A 21794-nucleotide genomic window follows, 5' to 3' on the forward strand; every position below is an offset into this window, starting at 1 on the left:
TTGCCTTGCTGATGTTCCTCTACAACCTCCTGTTTTTGTCAGATGTTCTGGTCTTTGTTGTAAATGCATCAGTTGCTTTATGTTAGAGGTTTTTTTATTTGATGTCCAAAAATCCCAGTACTGCTTAAGTTTCGGCGTATTTATATATTTCTGTAATCATTATAGTAAGAACAGTGTCATGTAATAGATGCCTGTGAGAGTAGCATTATGGACTAAATCAAAAAATTCCATAGTGACTGCATCTGTGAAATTGTAGAAAGCCACAGTAGTATTTAGTTATGCTCTAAATCTGTAGGCAATATTAGTTATCCAGCAGGTGTAAGGCCCAAATTCTGTAATGTGTGTTTTAAGTTTTCTGCATAGCCTCCATCTTGGTCACTATATCCCCATTGAATTTGTTGGTTGTGTGGATCAGCAGTGTAGTTATAGCATTCGGGTTATATTCTCTCACCTAGCCATGCAGTAATTCCTTATCTGTGTTGTAAGTTGGTATATAAACATCTTATCTCCCCTTCTGATATTTAGCTGAATGTAATTTTGTTTTGGACAGTAGTGTACAGTATATTAAGTTGTTCTTACTTTCAGGATTGCCATTTCAAGCCTTCAGTGTGGATTTTTAATTGCTAGCTAGAATGCCAGTGGCAGAGATATGTCTTATTTGCCTTCCAGAAAGCAGCATGTTCTCTTCCTCTTCACAAGTGCCATTCATCACACTGGACACTCGGCTTCAATGTAAAACTTAATGGGTCCTAATGTTAGTTGAAAGCCAGAATCTTGTTGAATGGCAAGAACTTTTGTAGAAGAAATTTTTTACACTTCCTCTCTATGCGGAAACTGTGAAGTTAACTAATAATCTCTAAATTTACAGTTTCACTTCATTTATGTCTGGTATGTAGCTGGGCGATGTGCACAGAATTCTTTATATTCTTGACATGTAAACCGATGTGAAATCATTGTGATAAGTAAAATTCTACGTTTTTAAGAATTCAATGAAGGTTGTTACTGGGAATGGTGGTGGGAGTGTAGTAACTGTATCAGTGAGCTGAGCTGTTGGTGAAAAATGTTCTAACCGTTTGAAATTAAAGGTATGAATGCTTGCTGAAGCTGTTATAAATTTTACATTTGAGAACTGTTCTGCTTTTTTCAAAATAAAATTATGTACTTTAGCAGAGAAATTGCTGTTCTTGGCAGAGAGATACTCCTGTAAAAAAATAAATGGAGCAGTATGTTTTTGTAATTCCATGATTGTTGCATTGGAATTAGATTTGTTGTTGCTATAGTGGGTGTTGGGTTGTAATGTAGTCCCAGATTTTCCATCCTAACTGTAAAGACTGTCACTCTGTAGCTTACTGTAGAATTATTGCTACTTGTTTGTTTTGTAGGTTTTGTCTTGGTATAGTCTGTCCTCTCCAGTGTGTCGTATTTTGAGATTGTAGTGTAATGCATTGTGCATGGTTATCACTGTTCTTGTCATCTCTGCCTTTCCACAGCATTTTAAATCGAGCCACATTCCAACTTGGACTGCAGAAAGTTGGCTATTTAATGGTTTTGCATGAAATAAGACACTGGTTTTTAGCTTGGAAGTAACTGAAGGTTAACAGTAGAAAATATCATTAGAAGACTGTCATGATGAAAGGCTCTCATCTTAAAATAGGTAATTTTATCTTCAGTTGGGTCTGGAGTAGAAGAAGCAATTGTTGTGTGTTGATTCTGCGCCAGATTATCTCAAATTTTTATAAATATGTAGGCTTCATTAAAATCCTCTTCATGTGCTGCCACATTGTCTTACAAAATCTGTAAAATACTAAAAACACTAAAATAACTGTTGCATTATCTGTACCCTGAGGAAGTGCACTACAATAAAACTGACACATTCGTTATTTTAGTATGTGTTGTGCCTCAAATTCATTTGAGAACTGATCAAGACACTTTATGCAACTTTCAGTAAAATGTTTTTCGTTTTATATCACTTGAAGTGCACGTTAGACTTCAGAAATATTTACTGTATACATTAGGTTGTAAAGTTTGTTTCTATAGGAAGCCACACTCTGGAAAGGATAAGAGTTAAATTGTTTTACTAACTCACATTATTAAGACTTGGGCCAGTTAAATACACTTGTATCTTTTATTCAAATCATTCTATAAAAAAAGGGAGAAAGTTTGCCAGTAATTATTAAATGGCTGATTGCTTTTACAGTTGTAGTAAAATTTTTCAAAAACCTGAACTCGGGAAAGCAATCCAGTGGTATTAACTGTAAGGTTAAAATTTTTGGTAACTGATACTGTTTTCGTGATCATACAGACTGAAAAATCCATTATCTTCAAATATATTTTGTGTAGTGGCCCAGTAGTTGTTATTGCAGGATGGGTTTACTGCCTTAGCTTTAGCCAGGCAGTAGAATTGTCAGTATAAGTAGACACCTGAAAAGGTCTCGTATCAGTCTTGCTGAGATAAAATCAGAAATTGGATGTTTGTGACATGTTCACTATTGTGAAATGGTGTTTAACTCAGTGACTTTGTCACAGATGTTTGTGTACAGGCAGTGTGAATTACGGTGAGGAAAAGTGCTAAATGAATCCTCCTTACTACAGTTCCAAGTTGGAAGTGGCCGCTCATACTGTAAAGTGATGCCCCCTCTCCATGTCTGCTGTTTGTTTTTTCCTGTGTAGCACGAGGGGGGAGCAAATGCGACCGAGTCAATGACGCGGGCCCTCATAAGCGATGACTCTATCGCACGGCAGGCGCCCTCCGGGCCCGTCCAGCTCGGGTACGTAAGTGGGCACGCTCGAGTGGTGTGAGCGTGCTTCTGCGTTACACTTTGGAAGTGCAGCGGGCTTTCTAGTAGTGGCCGGAGAGGAACGGTGGCGAGAGTTGCTAGGTGCTAGAAGAGAGAAGTGCCAGAATTTGATAAGAATACACTTTCTTTTTTCTCTTGTTACGAAAATTGTCCTCCACAATTGGCACTTTTTCTTTTGTCAGTGGCTTCACGGATTATTTTATGCTGTTTTAGTTAGTGGTTAGTACTACTGCCAATGTAATGTGTTGTCATTGTGGTAGTCATTCTTGTTGTCAGCACTCTGAAGACTGACTGATGCAGCTTAACACTTGACTTTAAATTATATTTCCGAGTTTCAGAAATTTTCTTCCTATAGCCGTTCTGCATTTTATATCCTATATCGTCTCAACTTCAACCATAACCAGTTACTTTGCTGCCCAAATAGCAAAACTTGTCCACTACTTAGTGTCTCATTTCCTATTCTAATTCCCTCAGTAATCCTTCATTCAGTTCGAGCTCTCCTTTACTCCTGTTTGTTAATTGCTTAATGTGTATCCAGACACTATCCATTAGATTCAAATGATATTCCAGTGTGTTTGCTGTCACTGGTCAAATTAATGGCACTGCCAAACCTTGGTTTTATTTTTTCCAAATGTGTTGGTAATTTCCTTTACTGCTTGCTCTTGTACAGACTGAATAATGTGGAACATAGGCTACAATCCTGTTCTGCTCCCTTCTCAACTACTACTTCTCTTCTGGCTAGACAAGACAGGTTTCCCTGCACTTCTTCCCCATTCAGAGACTTGAATGTAGTGTGTGTGTGAGAGAGAGAGAGAGAGAGAGAGAGAGAGAGAGAGAGAGAGAGAGAGAAAGTACCCATCCTGGGAGTGATTAATGGAGGAGGAGTGATGAAATTTTTTGAAGAATAAAAGCAAAGGTCAGTTATAATTCAGTAATTAAACCAAATTAATTTAAAAATCACTTTCGTGTTAGATTGTAATATGAGGGCTGTTCAAAAAGTAAGGTAATGTTTCAAATTGTGCAGGCAATGGACATTTGATTATTGATTTTTTTTGTTATGTTGGTACACATGTCCTGGATGTATGTTCACAGTTTCAAGTGTACAGCATACTTCATTTGTTTTTGATGAATAGAAAGGTTAGATGTGTTTTAGTGTAATCAGCAAATTCCGATTATTATAAAAAATGAAGCAAAGAATTTGCATCTGATTTTGTGTGAAAAATGGATCTAAAAAACTTGAAGTGTTGACAGTGTCATACGGTGACTCTCCTGTAAGTTAAAAAAAAGTTTACAAGTGGTACAAGCTCTTCCAAGATGGCCAGGAAGGTGCCAATGACAAACCTCACTCTTGATGCTCCAGCACATAGACAACACATGATAATGTCAAAGCTGTGAATCTTACAAATTGCTGTAAGAGAAGTAACTGAGAATTTTGGCATATTGGTCAGCTAGTGCCATGCAAAGTTTTTGGATGTTTTGAGCATGCGACGTGTGTTGGCAAAGTTTGTACCAAAACAGTTTTGATCTGAAGAACTGTCACATGAGCTTCACGAGGAGCTGTTGAATTACATCAATGATGATCCTGATTTGCTTAAAAGGGTCATAACTGGTGATGAAACATTGGTTTTTAGTTGTCAAAGCCAAAGCCCAGTTGTCCCAGTGGGAGCATCCCAGAGAGCCAATACCGAGAAAAGCAGGCAAAATTTGATCAAATGTCAGTGTTGGTCACTGTTTTTTCTTCAGTTAGTGGTGCATCATGAATTTTTGCCTCAATGTCGTACCGTCAATAAGAAGTATTACATTGACATTATGCACCATTAGCAAGAAGCAATATACAAAAAAATCTGGAATTGTGGAAAAACAATTCATGGCTTTTGCATCGTGGCAATGCACCTGCCCATTCATTGTTGCTTGTGAAATTTTTTGGCCAAAAACATGACAATCGTGCCTCAGCCACCATATTCACTGGATTTAGCCCCCTGCAACTTTCTCCTTTTCCCAAAGCTGAAAAGACCTATGAAAGGATGAAGATTTTCAATGATTGAGGAAATAAAAACTTCATTGTGGAAGTACTCAAGGCTGTACTAAAAAATTCTTATGAGAAGTCCTTTGAGGATTGGAAGAAGCATTGGCACACGTGTTTATCTGAGGGGGATTTCTTATAAGGGGAGGACATGAATATTGATGAATAAATAAGTTTTTTTTTAAATATAAAGTCGCCTTACTTTCTGAACACACCTATGTTAAGTAAAACATTCGTGTCAGTCAGTGAATTTACAGCAGTGATCTACTTGCATTGTGCAACACAGCCTGTGATTCCACAGAGTTATCACTCATTGGTCAGAGTTTTGCCAGTTATTAGCTTGAGTGTACCATAAAAAACAGGCAATGTATTTACTTCCAAACTGCTGTATTGTAGAGATTGCTTATAAAACAAAGCTGAACTTCAACTTGCACAAAAATAGTCTGAATATTTTCGCAGTGGTTAAGTTTTCTTTCATGGTTGAGGTTGCACCAGTTTGTGTACAAAGAACTGATGATAATGCTTGATACACACAATGAAATATTCTCATTTGCAGATGAAGTAAGCAATCAGTTGTCACTGAGCAGTAAATTCTATGGACAAATATTTTTCCACAATTGACATTGACTATTTTCAGTGATACATCCTATATTCATAGTGTGACCTAAGTACAAAGTAAAAATGCTCATTCTGTGAAGACAATGCACTGAAACTGGATTTTGATAAAGCTGTGCTCACAATATTGTGGTGTCTCTCTCTTGGTACTGAAGAAAGCCTTCAGAATACAAATTAAATTTGCAACAACTAGCACACGTGAAAGTGGCAAACAGAATATGAGAAGTGTTAAAAACCGTTTCTTTGACTTCTTATTTCTTGGATTAGAGCATTTACTTTTTAAATGTGTTTATTTTCTTAACAAAAGGTTAGTTTCATTTTGGGTGACACTCGAACTGATTAAGGGTAGGAGATAGTGGTTTGCCTTCATGTCTTGCAGGTTGATTGTTTTTTTCTCAATCAGATACATACATTCTGTTTATCAGTAATATGACAGAATTAACTTATTCTTCTGTTTAACTTTATATTAGCAAACTGATTTTCTTTGCTTCAGTAGGAATCGATGGACAAGTACTTGACAAAAAATCTTTTACTTGTCAGCCACCAAGAATTGAAAAAGCAGTTTTGATGGTCAGGTCATAGTATTTTCTATATCTTACTACAGTACTATTCAAACATTTTCAGTTTTCTTCTGTTATTGTTTGAACACTGCCTTGCACTTCGAAACTGTCCATATTTCAGTTTGTTGCTTTGTAATGTGTGGTATTCTAAGACATTCTTATTCATTTGGTCTCTTCTCATGGTTCTTAATGATTTCTTCATAATTTAGAAAACAATAACTCTGGTTTTATATATGTATAATTGAACTGTGCTCTTCCATGGATGAAATGGTGTTATGCTCTCCCAGCAACCTTTTTTTTTCTCCAGGTAATCTTAATGGACTTCATCGTAAAGACTATTTATGTTTCAAGTTTCAACTTGTGTGTGCAGTTCTGAAAAATATTAATACTATTTTCTATTTCTGTACCCTTATGCAGTATTGGAAGGGGGGTGGGTGCCTATTGGAGGTTTGGGGACCCTTTTTGCCTCTGTTAAAGGTACAAACGTTCCTGCAATTGAATTTTCCCTTTATATAATGTCTTGCCTTTTGAGTTAGAAGAATCAGTAAGAATAAGTGGTGTTGAACACAGGATGTAGCATAATATTTTCATATGATATCCCTTTGTCACAGGTGCACTAGAATTTTTGTTAAAATTGATGGTAAACAGCTTTGGTCATGGCTATGAAGTCTTTCACGAAGGAGTCTGTTTCCTTGCCGTGTCAAATTCAAATAAAATCCCAAGCTTTAAATGATTGCTTCAATCATCAAAACTTGCCTTGGAGAGGCCTAATAGACAATATGGAAGTGCGGTTTTCACAAAACTGGACACTCGTACACTGTCTGTGGATATGAACTGTGTTGATGACATTGAAATCCTGACAGTGTGAACTCAGTCTTACACATCATCTGTCTACCAGCCACCAAATAAGCAATAAAGATGTACAGAAACTTGCAATTTTGGCTCTCAGCCGACAGAGCTTATCATGGGTAACTTTTTCATAGTAATCCTTGGTGTATAAGGAGACAGACACACAAATTGTAATACTCTAGAAGAATGGGCCGGATGCTTGGGTGTAAAACTAATACATGATCTAAAGTTGGTGTATTCCTTTAACAGTGGATTACGGAGGTGTTATAACACGCTGAATATATTGCTCATCAAATCAAGAAGCGCATTGCAGATCAAGCAGCACTTTGCAGAACTGTTCCCAAGAACATGACACTGAGTTCTTATACGTCCTCCAGAAGCAGCTTTTAAATCAGAAAAGGTTGTATTTAGAAGACAGTTTAACTTCGAAAAAGCTTGGTGGGATCAGTTATCCCAGAACTTGGATGAAGGAGTCATAAAAATCAGGCCTGATCCAAAAAATTACATAGATTTTATGGAGCTAGTAGAGAACCTCTCTCGTAAATATGTTCTGAGAGGCTGTAGAATACTGTATATACCTGGGCTTGATAGACTGAAAAGTACTCCTTAACAGATATGAACAGCTTATCAAAAATGATCCGTTCTGAGAAGACACAATATATACAGGAGAATAAGTTATCCAAGCCATATCAACATCCTGAACAGAAAATGACATAATCTCCTCAAACAGACATGAAACACAGTAGTCTATAAGCTGTAAAACTACTACTAAGTATTACCCTCTGATGCAGTTTATCTATTGTCTTATGGAGATCATATACTTTTTGCCACTTTAAATGAGAGAGTGAGTCCGTGAGAATTCAGAAGAATGACTTTCGCCAGGGAAGTGTTCTGGCCCCAATATTATATGGGGTGTTCAAAACGTCTCTCCGCAGTGTCATGTGATTGATAGCCGTGCGTGCCATGTGCCGCAGTGAATATACCGAAATGAAACTCAATGAAATAAAAGTTATTTATTGAATATTCATTTTTACTAAATTCTCACATTAAATGTTGAAAGTGACCCCCCTGTTGTTGAATACACAAATCAATTAATCTAATCATGTTTCCAAACACAAGCTGTAACATTCCTTCTGTAACAGAAGCAGTGAAAGTGGATATTGCAGTTTTGAATTCATCAGTGGATTTTGGACACTTTTTATAGACAGTTGCTTTTGCTGCACACCAGAAGAGTCAGGTGGTGGTAGGTCAGGCGAACGTGGTGGCCAAAGTCCCTGTTAAATTATGTGATCACCAAAAATATCAACAATCGGTGACATTGAAATGCGAGCTGTATGCACGGTTGCACCATCTTGTTGAAAATAACCCTTCAGTATTTCACTTAACACAAGTTCTCCTATGAATGGGTACAGAATATTACTGGGAGAGTCCACTTGAATGAAAGTAACCCAGGAAGGCGAACAATCATGCGGCACGCTCGGCTAACAGTCTTACGGCACTGCAGAGAGACTCTTTGAAAACCCTTTATTACATACATACCAATGGTCAGCCAATCAACACTGGAACCCAGTCCTTCATATGTGTGGGTGACACAACTGCTGCTGTTCAGTTAGCGACATTTGAAGATGCATAAGTGAAACTAACATCTGCTCTCAAAGAACTTGTCTACTATGATGACAATCACTTGAAACCCAATTTGGATAAAACTTAAGGGTGTGCATTCCGCCCACACAGTGAGGAGGAAAGAAGATAGCTACAAATCACATGGGCATTATGAGACTGGTTGTATAGTCACAGTGTGCCTGAAACCAACACCAAATTGACAATATTTCCTCATCGGAGTAGCACCTTCAGATGCAAAGAAGGCACAAGAATCAGATTTGAGGCAGCGACTGTTCGGAATTCACACCTATCCTCATCACTGCAATCCAGAAAAAGATTCCTACATACAGCTGCACCAGTTTAGAGTTCAGCAGAAGGTCGCCGAGCTCAGCTGTGGAGAACAGTCTCTTAGGGGATAATGAATGGCAAAAGAGAAGGTACCTTCAGATTGCCATTTCCAATACAGGATCTGGAAACCCCTCAACAGGTTGAGAACAGAGGTGACAAGGTGCAATGCTAATTCGAAGAAGTGGGCTATCAGTGATACTGAATATTGTGAATGTGGGGCAAGTGAGGATTCTGAAAACTTCATGGTCTGCAGTAACTTGAGCAAACCCAATGACACAGAAGACTTGTTTGCAGGAATGACGGTTCCCTTGTGGTTGCTGAACGTTGGAGTCATCAAATGTGAAATTACCTGTAATGGAATACACAGGATGAGATATTGATAATGTTTTGAAAAGGATATATTGCTACTCACCATATAGCGGAAATGTTGAGTCGCAGACAGGCACAACGAAAGACTGCCGAACACACAAGCTTTCAACCAGAAGGCTTTCTTCTGAAATAGTGTGCGTGTGCATGGAGCGTGCACACACACACGCACATGCAGTAAATCACTGGCTCTTTTACCATTGGATATTTTTCTGCTGTGAAAATCTTGCCAGCAACTAGATTCTTCTGGGTTTTAATAATTAAGGGATCTGTGGAACTTAAAATCTTACGGATTGTGATGGTGGCTTTCAACTGCATAAAGGGTGAAACCTGATTCATTTAATTTCTTCACAAAGAGAAAATATTATGCCAAATGTCATGTCTAGTAACAATTAATTTCATTATTATGACCACTGGCCATGGGCCCACTTTTCAAAAGAATACTTATGTGAAGTATCACCATTATGCGTGCATAATCAGATGGAACAACATTTACCAGATGGCACTAAACTTATCAGGGGAAGACCTCTTGTGACAACCTATGAATGTTCAAGGAATAGTCAGCAGTATGAAGATGGCCAAATGGTTGTCAGCCGAATTCTTGCAACTAGATGTTGACACAGCCCATCTGTGATCTAGAAACCCCTCACGTACTTTAATCTTTTCAATCATAACAGACCTTGAGCTTCACTTCTCCAGTTGGAAGAACTGCGTGAATTTTCTCAGGTTTCAGCATATATGAACATTGCCATTGCTCACTTGTTCAGTTGGTCTGCATTTTATTGTATGTACGTTATCTCATCCAGTCTCGTAAGGGTGTAACAATTTTCAGAGCCACTGAAATGGTGATCTTTGAATTCTTCTACTAGCCAGTGGCCATATACAATTGACTCTATTCAGTGGTGACATCTGGTACAGTTACAGTATGTGTTGTGTCAATTGATGTTGATACTCCACTTTACTTTCTTCGGCATGTATATTTGCTGAAATGATGAATACCTGCACCACTTTGTCTTCATCCTCCGGTGAATGCATGCTGGTTGCTGACTCTCGTGACTCAAAAATTGTATCCCCACATTTTGTCCTAGACCTACAAAGTATCTACCATCTTTCCACAGTCATCAGTTTCAATCACTCCACAGTATTGTGATCCATGTCAGGTGTTTGCTTGTACAGTTACTTATATGTGTAGCTATACTCCCTAATTGAAGAAACTTATTTTTTATATTTGAGTTATTCTTTAGCCTATTTCATTGTTCACCGTACAAATAAATTTGCTTGACAGCCATTACAACTGCTTTGAAACTTACCTTGATTTTTCCTTCTTGTAAGAGTATAAATAAAGCTTTTGTTTCTACACACCTTCTCCTGCAGAAATTGCCTTCCGTTGTGGATGGAGATGATTAGAATTGATTTTGCTTCACTGTAGCTCATGTGTGAGCTGCTCAGTCTGCATTAATGCTAATTCATTGTGTTCCCCTTCCCTGTACCATTTCTACAATGAAAGTGCTAATAAATGCACTTGTTTCCCCAAAGTAGATGGCATGGTTTTCAAATTACCATACTGTAATCAATCGTAGATTTAAGCAGCCTTTTTTTTCCCACAATTTGTGATGTAGGTACAAAGTTCTACTCCATGCTTGTAGCATAATAGCATGAATTTTGCAGAAGTTTCAGGCTTGTGAGTGAAGGTAGAGCCTGACTTAACAGAAAAACTGCTATGTAGAAGTAAAACGGTTTGCTTTAATTTTAGTTTCTTGCATGATTTTTGTCCATAGGAGGTAATTCCAACAATATCTTAGTGAACTTTCCCTTCTGTACATATGTAGTTCTTGAAAATATTGAATTGTCTTCACTTACATAATATTCCTTATTCTCGAGCTACCGTTCCTTTCCACAGAGAACATGAAATCCAAACCTAGATGAGAATGTAATTATTTTTCTGTGTAATTGACTTGATAATACATTCGGTTGATAAGCGTTATTTGGTTTTGATGCTATTATGTCTGTTTTCCAGCTTTTTTGAGTGTTATGTATTGTAAAGCCTCCACAAAACAGAGGAATGTCCAGTTTGTTTTCAAAGGACATGCTTTTTGTGGTTTGTGTGTTACACACAATTCAGTTTTTGCCTTTCAGTGCTTACTGTTATTGCTACCATGTTGTGAAAATTGTTAAATAAAATTTGACCCATTTTGTATTATATGTAAATAGCAGCATATAAAAACTAGATCATGCAAACTTTGTAGTTTACTTTCAAGGTACAGTTACAGAGCTTTCCGTAAGTTTGTCCATCAACAGTTAAGTTTAGTATTAACGAAAGCAACTAGATGAGAAAATCTATATTATATGTAACGTCTTCAATAAAATGCAAAACATGTTTTATTGAAGTTTCCTGTTTGAATAATATGTAGATGGAGGGACATAAAGGACTACAGCTGACACTTGGTTAACCGATGAATGCCAAAAAATCTTAATATGGAGGATATTGCCTCATGAAGAAAATTAAATTTGTGCCTTTATGTATAATACTTATTTTTGTGTAGTGGAATTTGCATCAAATCAGAAAATAAATAATTTTGTTTTTATTCCTCATGGCTATGTCTATTTACATCATGTTACACTATCTCTTAATGAATATGGTAATCTTGTGATTTGTTTAACAACAGACAAGCATTTTGCAACTTAAGTACTGTCTGGAACTTAGTTTATGTTGCTGTTGTCTATGTTTAGGGCTTCACCACTGTTGTGAAAAGTAACCGTTGCGTTACAAAGAGCTTGAAAACTGTCAATAGTGAGATGTATACTGTTTCTTTGTAATTATGAAATAGTTAGTGGCTACTGAAATACTTATCCAGACTTTTGGTGTGAACTGTCTTCGCATGAGACATGAGCGACTTTCTGAACATTGTTGAAGGGTGACTAATTGTTCTTTATTATCAAATTTAATTTAGATTTGTTCATTAGCCTGGTTTCTTTTAGCCACAACTGACTGAACACTGTGAATATTGTTAAATTTTCTAATACGAAATTCTTTGACTGATGCAGGCAGAACTATTAATGATTTGATGTAATCATTAAATATTTTACAAAAGGGAGGCATAGTATAGCCAGCAGCACAGTGAGAAAGATTTTGAAACATTCTGAGGAACTGAACTCTGTTAAGTTGGTGTGCTGCTTGTCTCCCCCCCCCCCTCCCCCCCTTTGGAAATTATCTGCTAAGCAAGTTCCGTTCTTTAGTCAGAAATGCGTTCTATTAGATTCATTGGTTGGATTACATGATTCATTGATACAGTGTTAGAAATGGGACTGCTGCACAAATTTGACAACAGCAACTGCTTTGATTGTGATGCAGTACACATTCTTATATTTATTAGTGTAGGCAAACAGTGGAAATCTAAATTACTGTATCAAAGTAAGATTTAAATGTCTTTTAAAACGTGAGCGTACTGTTTTCCTAATACACATTTGACTGGGGAAAAAAGGTTTTTTGTGACACCTGCTGTCAGTTGTTGACAAACTGCAAGAGAACCATGTGTAAGACAGGGAGACCATAAATGTGTTAAGAGAAAAAAATTCCACAACTTCGCAACTTTCTCTCGATCCTGTGTCACCTCCAGGTTTGTAGCCGGAGTTATCCTCAGAGAACGCATTCCAGCTTTTGAGCGGATGCTGTGGAGGGCATGCCGTGGAAATGTGTTTCTTCGGCAAGCTGAGATAGAAACACCACTTGAAGACCCATCTAATGTAAGTGTTTGGAAAGTACTTTATTTTTGCTCTTTTGTAAATGAATACATTGTTTTTCATATCATGGACAAACATCAGGTTATGCAATTCCTGAGAAACAATAAGAATTAGGGTGGTAGATGAATTGTAATAATGTTTAAAATGAGTTACAGTGCTATATAAAATGAAGCATTGTTGGTAAATGTTGGAAAACCTATCCCATCTGCCACTTTCTCTGAAGACACTGAATGCACATTGCTTATGTCACAATTTCTTTGAAGGGGGATGCAGTCTACAAATCAGTATTCATCATCTTCTTCCAAGGAGACCAGTTGAAGACAAGAGTGAAAAAGATCTGTGAGGGCTTCCGTGCCACTCTGTACCCATGCCCTGAAGCTCCTGCTGACCGCCGTGAAATGGCTATGGGCGTCATGACGAGGATTGAAGATCTCAACACAGTGAGTAATAAGAGTTGCTCATTATTTTCTTGTGTGTGGTGCCACACTGGAGTTGCACAGGTCAGATTTTGTTGCTCAATTCTTCCGTAAATATGATATTAATTCGAGGTGCTCATGTATGTGCACACGTGTGCTTGCGCATTGTGTATCCCCCCATCCCACAAACAGTTTTAATGTAATAAAATTCTATGCACTTAAACCAATGAGGCTAGTTTCACTTCAAGTAGCAGCTGGTTGTTAGCCAATTTAGTTTAATTTGATTTTTTTGTGTGCAGGTATTTCACTGTATTGAAATTGTGCCTGTTCTGTAGGTGCTGGGGCAGACTCAAGACCATCGCCACCGTGTCCTCGTGGCTGCTGCCAAGAATATAAAGAACTGGTTTATCAAAGTGCGGAAGATAAAAGCGATCTACTTCACATTAAACCTGTTCAACCTGGATGTAACCCAGAAGTGTCTGATTGCCGAGTGTTGGGTTCCACTGCTGGACCTGGAGACAATTCAACTTGCCCTTCGCCGTGGAACGGTAGGATCTGTGTGAAAAATAAATCCAGTTCTTAACAGAATTACTAGTTTGTCTGCTAATGGGTACTTTCCTTATTCCTTGGTAATAATGTTGTTTCACTGACAGTTCTCTTAAAAATATGAAGTTATTTGAAAGAAACAAGACTTCCCTTAATTAACGTGAATAGTTAAGTAGCATTATGATTTTATTCATAGCTGTTATTTTCTCAGCAACCTTGGTAAAGAGAAATAAAAATATCTGTGCAACTGATGATTGCAAAGGTTCAGATTAGCCCGAAAAGGAAAACACGTAAGGGGCATTCAAAAAGAAACGCACCAGAGGCATAATTACAGAAACCATTACCTGTATGTTAGAAGTACTAACCCTGGCTCTTGACACTTGTCCCACTGTGACACAAGGCGGTGAATGGCTGTCCCATAAAATTCCTGGACCTGCAATGTTAATCAGCTCCGCACATACAGCTGGACGTTGTCCTGCAGCACGGGACAACAGTGAATGTCCAGTGTTACTTGCAAACATTGACCACCCTTTGCCAAATCAGAATCAGAATGACCAGGCAATCTCACCCGTGGGGTCATTCTGTCCCACGACAATGCAAAGCCTCGTACGGCGAACTTGGTCATGGCATTCCTGCAGATATTCAAGTGGGAGGTTCTTGGCCATTCACGATACTGTCTGGACCTCTGTCCCTGTGATTACGCCATTTTTGGTCCCCTTAAAAAGGGGAAGATGGAGGACATTCACTGAGAAACCCTCAATCACCCTCACCACAATCAGGATTATGTTGAGGAGCAGTGTGCACTTGGTTGATAACGTGCCCTCAATCTTTTTATGACAAAGAATGTTCAAGCTTTCAAACCACTGGAAAAAGTATATAGAGTGTGCAGAGGGCTATGTAGAGAGAACTGAAATTTCCTTTTGTGCAAAAGATAAATGAGTAAATGTATAAAAAACAATTACTATTTATATTTGAATCACCCTCATATGTATTGTAATCAAATAATATGAAATGGAAAGAGCCTCATAAAGAAATTATTCTTTCACTGCTTCCAGGAACGCAGTGGCAGCTCAGTTCCTCCAATTCTGAATCGGATGCAGACATTTGAGGATCCACCTACATATAATAGAACAAATAAGTTTACGAGTGCGTTCCAGACTTTAGTTGATGCATATGGAGTTGCCAGCTATAGGGAGGTAAATCCAGGTAATATTTTAAAAATTGTTAAGCCTTTATAAGTGTAATTAGCTTTGAGTGCATTGAACAATGTGCTTCGTTATTGCCTCTCTTATTTGTAGAAGAGAGAATAAATTGTTCTAAATTTTCCCATCTTTTTTAATGCAGTATAGGACCTTGGGAATGTAATTGCATTAAAAATGTAGAAAAAACAAGCTCATGAAAAACCTGTAGGATCCATACCTTAATCTGGAACAAAATCATTTTGGGCTTTGCGAATTTTGTCTGTATCTGAATTTCATTTTGGTCTGAAGCAAAAGTGTTAAGTTTATAAAAACGTAAAGCTGTATATATAAATGCGGTAAAAATCTTTGTTTCAGCACCTTACACCATAATCACATTTCCATTTTTGTTTGCTGTAATGTTTGGTGATACTGGACATGGGCTAATCATGGCATTATTTGGATTCTGGATGGTGCTGAAGGAGAAACCACTAGCTGCTAAGAAGTCGGACAGTGATGTAAGTTTCCAGTTCAAATTTTGTTGTTGTTGACAAATTTGTAATTGTGCTAATAATGTTCATAAAGTTTAGAAGAATATTAAGTCAAAGCATAAAACTTTGGAACAAACAGAGCTCACAGAATAAATCTCATGCTGGGTAAGAATACTTATTCATTTTTTAAAGTGTTAATTCATACAATGTGCCCCAGAGATTTTAACCTGAAGGTCAACCTTGTCATGTAGCAACCAATGTAAACATTAGAGACTAAGCCTGTACAGAAAATTAACAATGAACAGTTGTAGACTAATTTTTCTTACACAAACTACATCCAACATTTTATTTAAATAGATAGCTGCTCTTTGAATAACACTACTGCATCCTTAAAGTAGTATGGAAAGGATAGACTGCTACTCGCCATACACCAAAGGCATTTTTAGCAATTTGCTTAGCAGCAGAGGTGACTTGGGATGCCTCACAGCCTGGAAGAGAGAGATCTTAGTCACAGTCCACACTACTGACACTCTTAAAGTGTCAGAGCATTACCTTAAAAATACATTTTTTTAATCTATCAAGAAGTTTAATTGCATCTTATTTAATATGGAGTCTTGAATGATGACACTAATAATCAACTGCTTTTAATGCAAAAATTGATTATTATTTGTTGGTTTCCATCCTGGAATTCTTTTATCATACTACTTATGTGAGCTCCAAAGGTTTTCCATCTTTCTTAGAAGTAGGAGTCATTGACTTCCTTGAGGTGGCATGTGGAAAGTTTGAAAGGAATGTTGTTACCTGATCTTTATGAAACCATTTTTGTTGATACCAATTTTTCCTCTCATTTTAACTATATTTACTTTAAGTGTAATATTTGCTAGTGAAACAGTTCTAGGGTATTAAAAGATCGGTATTTAAATGCAGCCTGTACCATGTGATCTTTGTAAAAGTTACAGACCAGATTAGCAGACGTGTATTATGGTGAATCCTATGAGGGCGAGATATCTTTGTGTGGTTTATCTCTTTACTGTCCCTACTTAACATGCTGGACAGCTAAAATTTGGATGCAGCATAGACCATATAGCAGTCACAAAAGTTGTGTAAGATGTCCTGTGTTCTAATGAAAGAATCAGATTGTTACTATTCATATGAATGGTAAGTCTAAGTTGGAATATCAACAATATCATGGAAAGGATAGATTGCTACCCACACCCAAACCTCCAGGTGTCCTACACTCAGATTGGTACCAAATGTGTGTTGATAAAGAGTATCAACCAAAACACTAATTTAGTTCATGCTGTGTGCTGTCATCCAGCAGAAGAGGTGTAAACAGTAATTAAAGTAAAAGCAGAACTATGGAGTATACGAAAAGTGTATCTGCAGAATGTCAAGGTTAGCAGTAGGTGAGACGGTAGTGTCGCAGTGTTGTACTAAAGCTTCAGAGTTCAGAACTCAGTGATGACAGTTTTTTTAACAGTTTACGCGTGGAATTGTTATATGGGAGAACATTTTCTGACATCTAAAAGGACCTTTGAGTTTGTAGCACTGTTCTATTTGCAGTTTGCTTTCACTTTGTTAGTTGAAAGTAGCAAGCCTATATAGTACATTTGTATAGCTACCACGACATTTATCTATACAAATGTACTCCATAGGTTTGCTACTTTCAGCTAACGAAGCAAAAGCAAATTGCCAAAAGAACAGTTCTACAAACTTTGAAACGTCATTTCGGATGTCAGAGAAAATGTTCTCCCACATAACAATTTCACATGTAAACTGTTAAAAAAATTTGCCATCAATGGGTTTCAAACTTGAGACTTTGGTACAACAATGACCTTGACATTCGCATTCCACAGACACGCTTTTTTTAAAATCTGTAGTTCTGGTGTTACTTTTAATTACCATTTAAGGATCTTCTACTGGACGACAGCAGGAACTAAATCAGTGTTTTGGTTGATACTCTATTGACACACAATGTTTGGTGCTGATGTGAGTGTCTTACATCTGGAGGTTTGGGTGTTAGTGTAAAATTGACACATTGAGTTGGACAGGCACAACGAAAAGATTGTAACACATCGAGCTTTCAGAAAAGAAGGGAACACACACATTCACACAAAAAGCACACTTAATGAGCACACGACTGCTATCTCCAGCTGCTATGGCCAGAATGAAACTGTTTTGCATCGATCTGAAGCAACAGTCCGGATTGATGGGAGGAAGGAGGGGGGGGGGTCAGACAGCAGGGTATAGGTGGGGGAGAGAAGTCAGTGCTACCTATAAGGAGAATGAAAGGACAAGATGATGGCAGAACAAGGCTGCCAGGTGCAGCATTGGGAGGCCGTGGTGGTCAGAGGGGAGGGATGGGCAGTAGAAAAGGAGAAGAGCAGAGAAAGGAAAAAAGCGGTGGGTACGGTGACCTATGGTAGTGCACAATGAGGGTGGAGGGAGTGGGGACAGTAGGTTGTCATACCAATAAAAAAAGTTGTGTAATGATTGTAGCAGAGCTGGTACACGACAGGACTGCTTTCACATGTGGCAGCCTCTGTTGCGCAGGTCTTGCACCTTGATCTTCCACGGGGTATGATCCTTGTGGCATGGGGTTGGGCAGAATTTTTATGTGAAGGAGCTACAGTTGTGAGAGGTATTCTGTCAGGTATACTGCAACTCATAATTACAGTGGTGGAACCTTTATCTGCAGGTATGATTATTCGCTCAGGATTTGTTTTAACACTGTGTATGCCTGTCCTTTCTTCTGCTGAAAGGTTGGTGGTGTTAGGAAGAGGCATGGGGAAGGATGGTGAGGCCAATTTGAAGTTAAGGAATTACTGGAAGGTGACTCGTGGTGGTTCTGAGGGAGGGGGTTTGAGTGGAGTGGGAGGTGGGGGTGAGGATCACAGTTGGTTTTTGATATGAACTGGTAGAGGGAGGGTTCAGTGTTGTCATTAGGTTGGCCTTGGTTAGAGAAATTGGTGGCAAATAAATGTTTTCAGTGTCAGAACAATTCCAGAACACTGTTGTTAAACTCCCTGCAATGGTACCACATCTTTGCCACATCTACCTCCAACCAGTGAACCTAATCCCAACATTGAATCCTGCCTCTCCCAGTTCATACCACCACCAGCAATCTTCCATAAATAACTCACTTCCAACTTGGCATCACAGTCTTTCCCCAGGCTCCTTCATAACATTAGCCTTTCAGCAGGATAAAGGACAGGCATATACAGCCTCAAAACAGATCCTGATGTAATCGTCGTCCTTGAAGACAGTTTCCACCACTGTTGTTATGAGTTGCAGTGACTACCTGGTTGAAGGTTTCCAGCAGTTCTCTCACTCCTCCACCTATAAACTCTGCCAGAGTGGTCCCATCCCAGAAATCCACTGTAACTCCAGTCCCTGCTTAAAGCCTTAGCACTTTTCCAGAACCTTTCCCCTGAACCCATTTCCCACCTCACCCCCATGACACACAGCATGCCCACCTTCTACATGCTCCCGAAAATCTGCAAACCCAAAAAAACAGATGCAGAAAATATGTCTGCTTGTGTCTGTGTATGTGCGGATGGATATGTGTGTGTGTATGTGTGTGCGAGTGTACACCTGTCCTTTTTTTCCCCTAAGGGTAGTCTTTCCGCTCCCGGGATTGGAATGACTCCTTACCCTCTCCCTTAAAACCCACATCCTTTCGTCTTTCCCTCTCCTTCCTGAAGAAGCAACCATCGGTTGCGAAAGCTAGCAATTCTGTGTGTGTGTGTTTGTGTGTTTTGTTCATGTGCCTGTCTGCCGGCGCTTTCCCGCTTGGTAAGTCTTGGAATCTTTGTTTTTAATATATATGATTCAAATTTGGCGCCGAACTCTCTGGTGAGCAAATGAACACTGACTGGACTGAGACACACAGCAAACCACAATCACACTGTGTTTTGGTTAGGTGAACAAAAAGTGTTTTATTACTTTATTTGTAGAATATACTTGTTCTAGTTCCGTGTGCATCACAACTACTCAGCATGATGTGGAGAAGGGAAGTGTTTGCCGCACGAAAACTTAAGTAAGAACGAATATAGGTGCGAAAACATCATGACAAATTAAATTACATTCTAGAAGATAGGTTAACTCCCAGCAAAAACTTCATCAACATCGTTTGGTTGCAGGTGACAAAGCTACCTGTGGTAATTAACACACAAGTGATCCAGAAAATTCATGCACGCCAGATATAAAGGTATTCACAAAAAGAAATGACCCGTTGTTTGAACTAAAGTTGCACATAATGTTACAATCATTTAGCAAAAGTGTTCACATTGCAGAATAAATAAAACCAAAAACCTACTGATGATGGCACAGTGGTGCCGAAACATGTTTGGGTACTGAGAAAAAACTGTGTTTTGCATAACTGGCGGACCTCACATCCAACAATAACAGAAAAGTGTTGTGTTGCAGTATGTTTTGCACACTGCGGGTCAGTAATAACTATTCAGCGTGACTTCCATACTAGGTATGGTGTGGATCATCCTACAGCACAAAGCATTAGACGATTGCATGAACAATTCTGAGAAACATGTTGTTTGAGTAAAGGCAAATCGCTGGGCTGTACCTGAGAGGCAGATGTGAAACGCATCCGCAATAGTTTCACAAGGAGACCGCAGAAATCCATTCACCGTGAAGCTCGACAGCTCAACATTGTCCCAATGTCTGTCTGGCATGTGTTGCATCGACATTTCCACATGAAACTATACAAAATTAAGCTACTGCAAGCTCTTTGTCAAGGTGACAAACAATGTGTGGAGTTCTGTGTTTTCTTTCTTGGCAAGATGGAGGATGAGTTTTCTTCCATGCTTAGTGTTTAGTGACAAGGCAACATTCCATTTAAATGGAAAGGTGTGTAATGTAATGTAAGAATATGGGGTACAGAACAACCACATGAAGTTGTACAACATGAGAGGGACTCCAAAATCTGTTTTGTTGTGCAGTTTCACTGGAAAGGGTGTATGGTCAGTTTGTCTTTGCTGAGAACACTGTTACAGAAAACACATACCTCGATATGCTTGAGAACTTTTTCCCACAGTTGGAGAGTATTTGAATGACGTCATTTACCAACAGGACCTGTCAAAATATTAAAAAAGGTAGGAAGATTTTTCTGTTTAGCAAAAGTGACAAAAAGCAGATTTCAGAGTACTTGATGGCTCAACACACAAGTTTTGTCTCAAGTACAGATAGTGTTGAGCATCAGTGGACGAAGTTCAAAACCATGGTACAATATGCGTTAGATGAGTATGTGCCAAGCAAGATCGTAAGAGATGGAAAAGAGCCACCGTGGTACAACAACCGAGCTAGAAAACTGCTGCGGAAGCAAAGGGAACTTCACAGCAAACATAATCATAGCCAAAGCCTTGCAGACAAACAAAAATTACGCGAAGCGAAATGTAGTGTGAGGAGGGCTATGCGAGAGGCTTTCAATGAATTCGAAAGTAAAGTTCTATGTACTGACTTGGCAGAAAATCCTAAGAAATTTTGGTCCTATGTCAAAGCGGTAGGTGGATCAAAACAAAATGTCCAGACACTCTGTGACCAAAATGGTACTGAAACAGAGGATGACAGACTAAAGGCCGAATTACTAAATGTCTTCTTCCAAAGCTGTTTCACAGAGGAAGACTGCACTGTGCTTCCTTCTCTAGATTGTCGCACAGTTGACAAAATGGTAGATATCGAAGTAGACGACAGAGGGATAGAGAAACAATTAAAATCGCTCAAAAGAGGAAAGGCCGCTGGTCCTGATGGGATACCAGTTCGATTTTACACAGAGTACGCGAAGGAACTTGCCCCCCTTCTTGCAGCGGTGTACCGTAGGTCTCTAGAAGAGCAAAGCGTTCCAAAGGATTGGAAAAGGGCACAGGTCATCCCCGTTCTCAAGAAGGGACGTCGAACAGATGTGCAGAACTATAGACCTATATCTCTAACGTCGATCAGTTGTAGAATTTTGGAACACGTATTATGTTCGAGTATAATGTCCTTTCTGGAGACTAGAAATCTACTCTGTAGGAATCAGCATGGGTTTCGAAAAAGATGATCGTGTGAAACCCAGCTCGCGCTATTCGTCCACGAGACTCAGAGGGCCTTAGACACGGGTTCACAGGTAGATGCCGTGTTTCTTGACTTCCGCAAGGCGTTTGACACAGTTCCCCACAGTCGTTTAATGAACAAAGTAAGAGCATACGGACTATCAGATCAATTGTGTGATTGGATTGAGGAGTTCCTAGATAACAGAACGCAGCA

General features: G+C 38.7%; 1 protein-coding gene across 3 annotated transcripts in view; it reads left to right on the forward strand.

Annotated features, from left to right (window-relative positions):
• The window catches only part of LOC126293733 (V-type proton ATPase 116 kDa subunit a 1), a 123037-nt gene that overhangs the window by 58282 nt on the left and 42961 nt on the right, over positions 1-21794 (forward strand). For 2 of the 3 annotated variants that reach the window (XM_049987064.1, XM_049987066.1), the window contains exons 5-9: positions 12779-12905; positions 13166-13342; positions 13654-13866; positions 14920-15070; positions 15421-15560. In XM_049987064.1, coding sequence (XP_049843021.1) covers positions 12779-12905; positions 13166-13342; positions 13654-13866; positions 14920-15070; positions 15421-15560 — 808 coding nt within the window. Of the gene's footprint in view, positions 1-2670; positions 2769-12778; positions 12906-13165; positions 13343-13653; positions 13867-14919; positions 15071-15420; positions 15561-21794 lie in introns of all 3 variants that reach the window. The other variant, XM_049987065.1, reaches the window with a different exon arrangement.

Source organism: Schistocerca gregaria, chromosome 10 (assembly GCF_023897955.1).
Source record: "Schistocerca gregaria isolate iqSchGreg1 chromosome 10, iqSchGreg1.2, whole genome shotgun sequence".
NCBI classification, from domain to species: Eukaryota; Metazoa; Arthropoda; class Insecta; order Orthoptera; family Acrididae; genus Schistocerca; species Schistocerca gregaria.